Source organism: Diprion similis, chromosome 1, assembly GCF_021155765.1.
Source record: "Diprion similis isolate iyDipSimi1 chromosome 1, iyDipSimi1.1, whole genome shotgun sequence".
In the NCBI taxonomy this organism is placed as follows: domain Eukaryota; kingdom Metazoa; phylum Arthropoda; class Insecta; order Hymenoptera; family Diprionidae; genus Diprion; species Diprion similis.
The window spans coordinates 16,460,336-16,472,666 of record NC_060105.1 but is presented as its reverse complement, the minus strand read 5'-3'; the positions used below and the strand labels follow the sequence as shown (position 1 = coordinate 16,472,666).

Below are 12,331 nucleotides of genomic sequence, written 5' to 3'. Positions count from 1 at the left end.
CATAGGTTTTTACAACGTAACATTGTGATGAATTTATCTTTTGTCATGATAAAGTTTATGATTGCTCCTTGCCTGAGCAAGGTTTGTGCCTGCATGGGGTTCATATATCATGCAGTTTCTCGTACAAGTGATCAAGTATTCTTCGTACGTCCTGTTGAATATTGGCTTGTACGGAGAATACCTGGTACTTTTGTGGATATTTGTATTATACTTGAAGAGACATATTAAGTTCCATCCGTTTATCTTTATCGGATTCATCATTCATGTATTTCTTGAGAAATTCGAAATTTTACTTCTATACAATATATATATATATATTTTTTTTTTATTGTTTGAGTACCTTTAACTTGTCCATGTGGACCATTTTAATTCGTCCATCCACAAGGATTTTTACATTATTATTATCTAGCATTTCAATTACCTTATGAGGCCCGGTGTACTGGTCTGCTAATTTATTTTTTCTTGGTTCCTTCAATAGGAAAACAGAATCGCCTACCTTAAGTTGTAATGGTCTGATTTTCCTATCGTAATAATGCTTGTACCTGTGTTTGGCTTGATCTAAGTTGCAGGCAGCAAGGGTTTGTAATTCTCTTATTTTTGTACATAGTGTCAGTAAATACTCCTCATATGTCCGGTCCGTTGTTGGTTTGATTGTCGCGTAGCTAGACGGCGTTCTAGCTTTGTATCCGAAGACTAACTCGTATGGTATGAACCTTGTACCCTCGTGAGTGCTCGTATTATAGGAAAACATTGCTAGATCCAACCAATCGTCCCAGTCAGATTTGTCATTTACGTATTGTTTAAGGTACTCCGTTAACACATGGTGTGACCGTTCAATAGAGCCATTTGATTGAGGATGGAAAGCAGTTGTTCTAATTTGTGTTATTTTAAATCTTTTTGCAATTGCTCTTATTAATGAGCTAGTTAAATTAGCTCCCTGGTCCGTCAAAATATGCCTAGGTGCTCCATATATGCATATAAATCTCTTAATCAGTGCATCTGCTATGGCTACCGAATTAGTTTGAATTAATGGTATTGCAAGTGAATATTTAGTTAAAAGATCTTGAATTGTTAGTATGTATTCATTTTTGGATTTTGTTACAGGCAGAGGGCCCACAATATCCATAGAAACTTTCTCAAAAGCTACATCAGGGGTATCAGTGATGACCATTGGTTGCTTGTGTTTTACTCGGGTGAGTTTTTTGGTTGCACACTCTATACATTTCCCGATATAGTCCTGGATCTGTCCTTTCATATTTTCCCAAAAATACGAACTTCTAATTCTTTTATAGGTTTTATTTACCCCTTTATGACCCCCTACAGCTGATTTGTGGTATTCCTCGATAATGCCTAATCTTTCCTCGATGTTAGGTGTTTGGATCAGATCATCATATATTGTTAACGTACACGGGCAATCTCTAAGCGTATTTTTTATTTTACTGAGGATTTCTTTCCATGATAAGTCATCATCGCAATTGATGCGGGCCATAGCTATCTCTGTCAGTTCTGTTTCATAAACAACGTCCAGGAGTGAAGACAAGGCGTTGACAAATATATCCTTATCTAATTTACGCTTAATAGATTCTTTGATAGGCAAGATCACCATCTTTCTATTGTTTTTTTCAATTAACCTGGCCCTTCCTAATGTCAAATCTTTGAATTCTTTAAATTTATATTTGCTTATCATATCCTGAGCTCCTTGATCGATTGGTTCACCCTTTAATGTTACAAAGAAAACTACGTTACCCTTGTGGGTTGACAGTTTTTCCTTATTATGTGCGATTTTTAAACTTGGGTTATTTCTGAGTTCACACGGTTTGGTATTTAATTCTATCGGGTCTTCCGGCTCGGAACTTTCGCTAGCATCGTACTGAACGTCATCATTGTCAGAATCTGATGTGACATCTTCATTTGTTAACTCGGCATTTTCATTGATGTCTTGAACTTCTTTCCCTACTTCCGGTGGTTGCTCAACATTTTCTAAAAATTGATCTGAGAATTCGCTTGGTTGGTCTGAATGTTCACTTGGAAGGTATTCACTTTCGGCCAGATTTTCTGATTCTCTTCCTGAAGAGTTATCACGCGGTTGTTCTGGAAGGTCGGTGACTCGAGGCCCAACTCGGGCGTTTCATTTCTTGATTGTGTTACGGGTATTTCGTTCTGGCTTCCCTCTGCTGAGGATTCCGTTAAATCCCCTGAATATTTCTCTACTGATGATTTCTCACTTATCTCCTTGTCGCTGATGGCCTCTGGCAGGCTGTGTATTAGAATTTTGAATGGGGGGCCGAAAGTTTTCACAAGGAACCTTTTTACTAGTTTCCAGGGTAATTGGCGTGACTCACACCCTATCTTTGGCATAGCTAGATTGTAGTCACGGTTTATTCTACAGGTTCTTCGGAGTTCAAGTAATGCCCTTTTGATGTTTCTTAATATAGGTTTGTCTGAGTTCTTTTTCTTCGTTACCAAGTAGTAAATAAATCGGTTATTGTGTTTCAAATACGCGACTTCATTAACCCTTCGTCTTTGTCTCTTGAGCTCATCTATTCTACCAAATGCCCTTTTAAATCTTTGTGACATTTCTGTTTTCATGTTAAAATCTTTTGGGACACAATGGACCAATGAGAAGCTTTCGTCGACCTCGAATAAATCTCCGAATATTTCTTTAACTACCTCGGGTGATTTTGATTTGCTTTGGTAATTTATTTTTACTTCGTTCATAGTGCTTAATTTGGTAGTACGTATAATAGCTGTACCTTGCTTTATTACAGGATCACTGAAGGTGAATTCATGGGTGTTGGAGGTCGAATTTTGATTTTGTTCGTTATTAGATATTTGGTCAGGTAGTGAATAGACGAAGATTTCGAAAGGTTCCTTGAAAGTTTTATTAATTATCCTGCTTACTGAGTTCCACGAGAGTTTATCTAATCCGCACCCTATTTTTGGCATTGCGAGTTTATAGTCCTGATTTCCCTTGCATATCTCGTGTAATTGAATTAAGGTTTTTTCTAAATTTTCAAGGGTTGGTTTTTCTGTACTTTTCTTTTTAGTAATCAAATAATAAATGAATGAGTCTAGTTTACGCACCACACTACTGCAAGCAGTTCCTTTTCGAATACTGAATAGTTTCTTTCGGCAGATGTTAATACTCTAGAAATATAAGCGATAGGCAGATCTTTACATATTTCTCCTTGACTTAAAACTCCTCCGATTGCGTAACCTGAGGCATCTGTGGTTATCAGAAATGGTTTTTCAAAATCTGGGTATTGAAGTATAGGTTTTTCGCATAATTCGTCGCGTAATATTTCAAACGCTTCTTGGTGTTGGTCCTTCCAGTCGAATTTTACATCTTTCTTTAATAAGTTAGTAAGAGGTTTAGCTATTTTTGAAAATTCAGGAATAAAGCGGCGATAATAACCCGCTAATCCGAGGAATTGTTTTATGTTTCTCGGAGTTTTAGGTGTGGGAAATTCTTTTACTGATTCTATTTTCCGAGGGTCCGGTTCAACTCCTCTATCGCTTGTTATATGACCTAGATAGGTCACTTCATGGCGTAAAAATTCGCATTTATCTGGTTGGAGCGAAAGATTGGCTTCGCGAAGTTTGTTCATAAGCCGATCTATTTTCTTTTCGTGTTCTTCTAATGTTGACGCATAAACGACTATATCATCTAAATATACGAATAATTCGATTCCCTGCAATCCAATTAATACCTGATCCATCAGCCTCTGGAAAGTGGCTGGCGCATTTCTCAATCCGAATGGCATCCGGGCGAACTCGTAATGTCCATAAGGCGTGGAAAAAGCTGTTTTGGATGCATCCCTTTTAGCCATGGGAATTTGGTGGAAGCCTGAGGCGAGGTCAAATATGGAAAAGTAACGTGCATTTCCTAATTGATCTAATATTTCTGTAATATTAGGCAATGGGTAGGCGTCGCCTATTGTTTCTTCATTGAGTCCGCGATAATCTATGACTATGCGTCATCTCTTGTTACCCTTTGAATCTGGTTTTTTGGGAACTATCCACTGTCACATCCTCGATGCCCTCTGCCCCTACTCATTAGTTTTATTTCAGTTTCGATTAAATTCATTTATATCTCATGTTTTTGAGTCTCCGTATGCATTGTATGCATACGGCTTTCTTTATCACTTTTTACGGCTCTGGGAAATAACCACCCCCAGCTTATAATAATCTTACTCATTAAATAATGTTACGGGATAATCCTTACCTAAACAGACTAGAATATACAAACTCTCTAAGAGTAACCAGATGACCGGAAATCGCTTCTCGATATTTCCAGGTATGCAGAATCTGGCACGCACGTGCAACGGATTAAAATCCATATATCCATCTTTGAAGTGTCTGTTTGGACAGGGTCATCCCGAACATACAGTAGAATATTTTTTTATCATGTACCAAAACAAGCACGGCAATTCCCACCCGCACTCATGGAAGAGGCGGGATTAGTTAAGATAGTTTTGCATGCTACACCGTACCCAAAGGGCGGGGGTAGTTAATAGCGAATGGGAAATTCAAAATCTTATCAATACTTCCTTATTGGACAGCTCTCTCAAAGATGCTGAGAACCAATCAGGAAGTAGTTTCTCTCAATTCTCAATTCTCACTTTTCTGAACAGTCAGTTGTGGGATAGTCGTCAGTCAGTCGTGACATAGTTTAGCAGTTCTTACCGTTTCGTCAAGCAGTCATTACATAATTGTCAGACAGTCTTTAACAGAATTTGTTCTCTCAGTTTTAGGCAGATCAATCAGACCAGAGAATCTGTTAGAAATTCAAAAGGTCTTTTATTTTATTTAACTTAACAAACTAAAGCGCTAAAAGGGAATTCCGTGACTTTACATTTAAAACCTTTCATCTTTTATAATTAAAATCATTATAAGAATTTTCTTTAAACCTTAATTGAATAAACAAATATCGTGTGTTAAACTTACATCGCGAGTTGAACAATTAATTACCTTTAACGCCTAATATAAATTAAGCGATCAGTAACTTTAACCAATTTCACCACCGGCCGAACACGCAGAGCCGCCCACATAGCCCGAATCAACGGTCACCAGCAAAAGGTAAGTGACCATTTTATTATCAAAGTCGGTTCAACCAAGAGGAAAAACGACATCAAAATTCAAATAATTCACCATCCGGGAGAACTAGTCCGAGCCAAGCGTTATATTTTTGGGAGTGGTTTGGTCATCAACCAACCCAGCCCATAACACCACAATGGAGAGTTGTATGGGTATACAGATGGTCTAATTATATGATTTTGTTGCATCTCCTTAACTTGACGTGCTATTTCTTCTTTATGAACAGGTGGAAACCTGTACTGTTTAGTGTATACCGGTAAGTCGTCGGTAGTCGCTATTCGGTGTTCTATGGCGTTAGTTTCTTTCAACGGCTCACCCGGTATATGAAATCTGTCTGTATTTTGTTTAACTATTCGTATCACGCTTTCCTTCTCTTCAGGCGTCAAATGTTCTAAACGCAATAATTTTAAAATTGAGTCGAAACGATCTGAAGTTTCTATATTGGTTATGTTCACTGAATTTTGAATTTTGAAGTTAAATCCGTCTTCTTTATTCGCGTTAAGAGATATTGCTTTACTAGAATCTAATAATTCGACCGTCGGTATAATAATCTCTTTGTCCTCGTCAGTAGTATTTACTGCTCTGATGGTCGCTCTGCCATTGTTGTTTACAACTAAGGCGTTACCTATATAGACTCCTTCGCAGCCTTTTAATCTGGGAATGTAACCTTCCTTCAGATTTGTATTTTTGATTTTAATTGGAAATGCTGTGTTAGTTCTTTTAGGCACGACTATTACTTCACGATCTGTGAAATATGCTATTTTATCTTGTATTTCCAAACGTTCGTCTGCGTAATTAATAGTTGCTTCATATTCTCTAAAAAAACTAGATCCTAGGATTCCGTCACATTCTATTGGGAAGTCGTTGTTTACGACGTGGAAATCCGTTTCGAAACCGAAAACATCTATCTTAATCGTACCTACGCTACGATGAGGTATTACTCCTATCCCTGTTATTGCTATCCATTTACCGAAATTAATTTTTTGTGGGTTTTGGAGATTTATCATTTTAATAATGCTTACTTCTGCCCCAGTATCTAACATTATTGGAACCTGCTCTACAATATCTTTTGATTCTAGCATAACCATTGGTATTTTCCCTTTTAGGTGGAGGCAGACGGATTTGGGGTTTCCGCCGTCTCCGTTTCCAGAGCATTGGCCTGAGCTGCTCGAGGACTGCTCCCCGCCCCCGAGGGCCCTGCCCCGTTTCCCTGATTTGACCTTGAGTTCTCATGGTACTTGCGTATTCTACATTCTTCCCAAGTGTGCCCTAGTTTCTTGCAATACTTGCAGTACGGGAGGTTTGAGTTGACATTTCTATTTTCGTTGTCTTTACGTCGATTATTATTTTTATTGTGAAAGCAATCTTCGGTTGCATGATTGGTACGTTTGCAAATCGCGCAAGATTCCCCGTTCTCGTTGGGTTTTTCGCTCGGCGGTTTTCTTATTGATCTACAGTTTTCTGATCTGTGATTAGTCTGTTTGCAATGTTTGCAAGGTTCGCGTTTTTCGCCATCCGGTTTTCCTGATTCGCGAGTTTTGGATCTTTCTTTGTCTTGCTCAAATTTTTTATCAATATCTATTGCTCGTTCATACGCGGTTTTTAAGGTAGGACATCCTTTGATTAATATCGCGTTTCTGTATTCGGTTGGCAAGCCTCCTATAAAGGTTTCGCATATTTCATCATCTAATTCTTTCGATTCATTATCGTTGAGTTTTTTATTTTTTCGGCGCTCGCTTTCTACCAACCCGGTCTTTATGTCACGGGTTCTCGATATATAATCCAAGATGTGTTCGTCGGCAAATTTGTATAGACGGCCAAGTTCCCCTCGATAATAATTCGCGGAGCGAGTAGGCGCGAATACCTCTGACAGTTTGTCTAAAAGTTGTTGTAAAGTTGTAAAATTTTCTTCTTCGATGACTGCATAGGCGCGATCAGTCAGTTTACTCCGAATTAGTCTCGTAAGATAACCTTCCAGGCTCGGCGATACCATTTCTAATGCGCGTTTGCAGCTTCGATTGAATTGTAAAACTGTTATATTTTTTCCGTCGAATTTTGGCACTACTGCGAGCGCGTCTTTTACGGATATTGACTGCTCGGTTAATGATAAAGTTGGAATGTTTATATTTTGATTGATCGTTTTTGAAACTCGATAATTCTCATAATTTTGGTTTTCGTTATTCTTTTGCTGAAATTGAGCTAGCTCGTTTTTGACAGCTAATTCTCTTGCTTTTAGTTCCTCTTCTCTACGGGCTAAATCTAATTCCCTCTGGTTTCGCGGATTAAGCTTTATACGCTCTAACTCTTTTACCTGTGCTTCTAATTGCAGTTCACGTTTTCTAAGCTCGCGTTCCTTTTGACGGATTTCGAAGTCGTCGTCTAATCGAAGATACTCGGGTGCGTCGTGAGTGCCCAGCTCTTGTGGCTGTAGGTCTTCTCCGCTTACTCCACCTCTTAGTTCTTTTAATTTTTCGCGCGACTCTTTGTCTGTCTTTTGAAATTTGAACTCTTTAATCGTTTCTTCTGCTTTCTGCCTTTTTAGTTCTGATTCGCGTTGTCGTAACTCACGTTCGCGTTGTCGTAACTCACGTTCGCGTTGTCGGATTTCAAAATCATCGTCCGAAACCAGGTATTGGGGTGCGCCGGGTGCGCCTAGCTCTTGTGGCTTTAGGTCGGAACCGCTCGTCGCTACACCTCGCAATTCTTTCAATTTCGCACGCATTTCTTTCTCCGTTTCACGAAATATGAGTTCCTTCGCAAGAACTTCGGCTTTAGTATTGATTTTTTCTTCATTAGTCTGCACAGACGTGTCTGATATAATTGAAGCGCGATCGTAGTCTACACTTTCGCTGTTTATCTGTTTCGCGCGCGGAGCGTCGGCAAGTTTTGTTACGCTAGCGCTCGGACCGTCGGCAAGTTTCTCCGTGTGACTCGTTGGTTTCGATGCTTCCGCAATCTTTTCTAATTCTGATTTATTTTTCTTCAATTTATTTTTTAGATATATGATCTCCGCTTCTACCTGTATCGCTTCGCTACATTGATTCATTACCGGATCGGGACTTACCTCTGTGTCGGCTTCTGTGGCTCTTATTTGGGACTCGTTCGCGATTTTATCGGTAATGTCTAAGCTTTTCGCGATTAAAAGCTTTAGCTTCTGATCTATTTCTATTTTCTTCTGGCGTAATTCGCTGATTTTTGGTTTTCCCTGGTCTAGCCGCGGTTCGCTCTCTTTTGTGTCGTCCGTCGCTTCGCTAGATCCTAAGTTACCCTGTTTTTTTGATTCTTTTTTCAGGTTTTGAGTTCCTGATTTTATTTCTGGTATGTCTATTTTTGACTCTACCTGTTGATCATTGACGTCTGATGCCGGGTTTTCTTTGTTTCCCGACTGCTCTTGTAAAATTGACTTGGAATCTGTTTTTTCCCGAGTCTCAAGTTCTGCTAGCCTAGCAAGTATTTAATTCATTTTCTTGCTAACTGATTCTATACTTGATTCTGATTCTTTATCCTTTTGATTTTTATCTCGCGCAGGCTTATCTTGTATTTCCTGTTGCGTTTCTGAATTCGAGTTTAAAATTGTTTTTTCTCTGATTTCTAACTCTTTTTGTCTGCGCTCAATCTCCGCTTCTTGTGCTCGGAGATTTTCGCTTATTTGTTGTGACTTTCTATCTAGCTCTAATTTTCGTTGTTCAATCGCTTCCTGTTCTAATCTAAGTCTTTTCTCTTTATTTTTCACTTCTTCACGCAAAAATTCCACGTCAGCCTCTGTGTATTTTAATTGTGTGTCACAATCAGCTGACGCAGTTCCCTCACTGTCTTTTTTGTTAGCATTTCTAGTTTCCATAGGCATCTTGAATAACTATAGAATTCACTGCTTGGCACTTGAGAGGTCCGTATTTTGTACCGTCACGAGCTATCTTCGGTCCCCGCGAAATTTCGTTTTCTGTTATTTTAAAATTTTCAAATTTTGAATTTTGAATTTTCGTGATCTTTTTTTTGTTTTTTTTTCTCTCAGCGTTTACTGGTAACTTAACGAAATCCCACCGCTGCCACCATAAATTTTTTACCTGTTGTGACGTCCCGATGCCGTCGGTCGTTGAAACAAACTAAATAGAGTGTTTTGCAGAAGGCACAACACCCGAACATCAGCAACACGCGTTTGGAGCCCTGATTTTTGGTAGAGGACCCGGGCGCTACGGACAAGTACTGAATGGAGGAATGGACTGACAAGTGCCGCGAGTGATTGAGATGTTAAATGATATAGTTCTTACCTTTGATCGATGTGAGCTGGGTTTGATCCTTATCCTTCCCTGGACCCTGATGTAATACGGATTTCAGTGAATGGGGATCTCAGGATGAACACAACTCACAAACACTTGATGATTTAACAGTACCAAAATGACTATATATATTGTTACAATCCTTTGTAATAGGTACACAATTAAAATATAATGTTTTAAATCTAATAATTATCACTACTAGTCGAGGTTATATTGAAGGTTGATTTTTGAGGTGAAGCTAAAAGTTGAGAGTAATAGTAAGAAAATAAGTTTAAATGTAACCGGACAATAGGAAGTTAGTTTTTTCGCAAGCGACTGAACTTGTCGAACGTTGGATAAAAAGTGAATTTTGCCGCGCCGCCGCTGACCGTTCCGGTCATTGCAAGAAGTGTTTGCGCATGCGCGATTTTTCTCTGCTGTCCCACGATAGTCATGTAGGCCTTTTTGTCACGCCAGAGTCATTTATTGTTTAGTCTGGTCAGTATCAGTTCTGCAAGCGGCGGTCCGACTCTGGATTGTGCAGGCAACCCAATATTTATGACATCTTCAAGTGCGCCGTTCTCACCCGAAGGGCTGTAAAATACCACCCACCAAGTGTGGGAGCATCGAGGTAACAAGAGATTCATATCTAAAAAGATTTTTAATATTGCTGAACAATCAGATTATGATGTATCAATGGAATATTGTATATTTAAACTATACAATATACATACATTAAAATATACTAAATAACATATATTGAAGATATATTAAGTCATACGATAAATAATTTTTTTTCATCTAGGCATAAGAACAATGTATTCTAGTTGCCAATGTAAGGCCGACGTACTGATTATATTATTTGCGTTATAACATTAATTTCTATGCCATTAATATTTTTATAATACATGATATATAAATTTAAAATAGATTATATCAAAATATATATTAAGAAATATAATAAAGCTATATTAAAAGATAAGGTAACGTAATGTAAGGTCGACGAAGTGAACTGTGCTATAAACTTGTATGTCATTAATATTTTTGTAATCCGGTTTGTCATTAAAAAAAGAATACGTTTTCCGTTTGTAATATCTAAATAAACATAACTAAAATCTTGAACTATTCAGTCGTTTTCTATATGACAGGAACTCTACCCCTATTTACATATTCATCTTGCCAAGACACGGCGCCATGATGAGTGCAATATTCTGCTAGCTGATCTCTCAATTCAAGGAAATAACGTGCGGTTCGGTTACCACCATGCAATAAAGGTCGGTTTTCAAAAGCTCTTCCGTTAATACGCCAATCTCCAGGTTCTATTTCACGGGTTTCTGTGTTTTCAGTATCTACATAGCGCTCTGGGCAATATCTTCTCTCGGCGGCTAGTAACCTATCTTGGTGTATCATCAGATAATTGTGCAAACAAACACACGCTAATACCGCCTTGTCAACCATTTCAGGGTGTGACAAGAAGGGCTTCGGAACACTCTCCACCTTGAAGCAAATATTCCGAATGTATTTTCAATGACACGGCGTGCCCGAGAGAGTCTCTAATTAAAAATAGATTTTTCTTGCGTCAATTGTCGTCCAGGATAGGGTCGCATTAAGGATTTATAGAGCGGGAATGCTTCATCGCCCACAAAAAAATGTGGAAATGTCACATTGCTATTAGGAAGTTGAGTGTCTGGTGGCAAGTTGAGCTGACCATTAAGCAATGCTTTACCAAATTCTGTTTTTCCAAAAATTCCAGCGTCATTATCCGACCCTAATGCACCAACGTTGGCCATCGTAAATTTGTATTTTGCATCACATGCGGCCATGAGTACTATGCTATGTGATTTTTTATAGCTGAAATATAATGACCCACTATTTGGTGGCGATTGGATTGCAATGTGTTTGCCGTCGATGGCACCAACGCAATTCGGCAAATTCCATATTTCCAAAAAGTCTTTCCCTATTTCGTACCAGTCCTGTGGTGTTTTTTGCGGTAGATAAATAGTTGACAGTGCAATCCAGATGGCTTCACATGTCTCCAAAATTATCTGTCTTGCTGTGCTCCGGCCAACACGAAAACCCCAAGCAATTGAATGTGTCTGGTCTCCTGTGGCCAAATATCTGTACACATATGAAATTTAATACACATGTAACTAAAGGCTGTCAAAATGTGAATATACAATGAATTTTCTGACCTAAGCGTCAAAGCCAAACGCTCTTCTGGTATCAGAGTCGTTCGCATTGACCTTTCCTTGAGATGAGGTTTCAAGATTTCAAGAAGTTCATCAAACTTAGCACAGTCCATGCGGGTGTATTTGAAGAACTGTTGAGGATCACCCCGTTTTATTTCACAAAACAAGTTCCAATACTCTCCTTGTTCTCTTCGTAATCTGTAAAAGTAGAAAAATCCTATTCAACATTTAGAAGTGTGAAGAAGTGTTATGAGTAATATGGAATAAGGAGATGATATTCTAGAGGATTATGTGAGAATGAAATAGAATATAGTATGTAAAGGATATTAAAATATTGTACTGAACCTGTAAATCGGACGAACACCCCATTGGCGCGGTCTGGTGCGAAGCCACAACGCAATCGATAATATTACAATTAAAGTATCGATTTCATTGTCAGAATCCATTGTTAATTTTTGATGTTTCACTTCACCAAAGTTTAATCTTAATAACCGTAATCTTCCAAAACTGCGAACGTAACCTCTGAATTGTTATTGCTTGTTTACTCGTATGTTGGACATAACCTCTGAAGCCTCAATTCTCTCACGACCATAGTCACAGAGGTTAATGCGACATAGAGTGGAGTTCAGTGAAAAAATTTCTGCGTTTGCGTTTGCGTTTGCGCACGCGTTTGCGTTTGATCGTGGCACGGCCTTAAGTCGTTCGGGGACTCTTCCGCGCAGCGTCGTTGTTGCAACGGCGTTGTCTGCCGAACTTCTTTGGCGGGACGTCGCTTGGCAGCACCTCCTG

At 38.8% G+C, this 12,331-nt stretch overlaps 2 protein-coding genes across 2 annotated transcripts; both read right to left on the bottom strand.

Annotated features, from left to right (window-relative positions):
* Positions 1 to 6,199: 6,199 nt before the first annotated feature.
* LOC124409699 (trichohyalin-like) lies at positions 6,200 to 8,944 on the bottom strand. Its single transcript, XM_046887486.1, has 2 exons — positions 8,584 to 8,944; positions 6,200 to 8,535 (listed from the first exon to the last, which is right to left on the bottom strand). Exons 1-2 carry the CDS (start codon positions 8,942 to 8,944, stop codon positions 6,200 to 6,202), a joined length of 2,697 nt encoding a protein of 898 aa, XP_046743442.1.
* Positions 8,945 to 10,560: 1,616 nt separating this feature from the next.
* Positions 10,561 to 12,056, bottom strand: LOC124405078 (protein ALP1-like). The gene is made up of 3 exons (XM_046879676.1): positions 11,888 to 12,056; positions 11,546 to 11,740; positions 10,561 to 11,471 (listed from the first exon to the last, which is right to left on the bottom strand). Exons 1-3 carry the CDS (start codon positions 11,986 to 11,988, stop codon positions 10,907 to 10,909), a joined length of 861 nt encoding a protein of 286 aa, XP_046735632.1. The 5' UTR covers positions 11,989 to 12,056; the 3' UTR covers positions 10,561 to 10,906.
* Between the last annotated feature and the right edge of the window lie 275 nt (positions 12,057 to 12,331).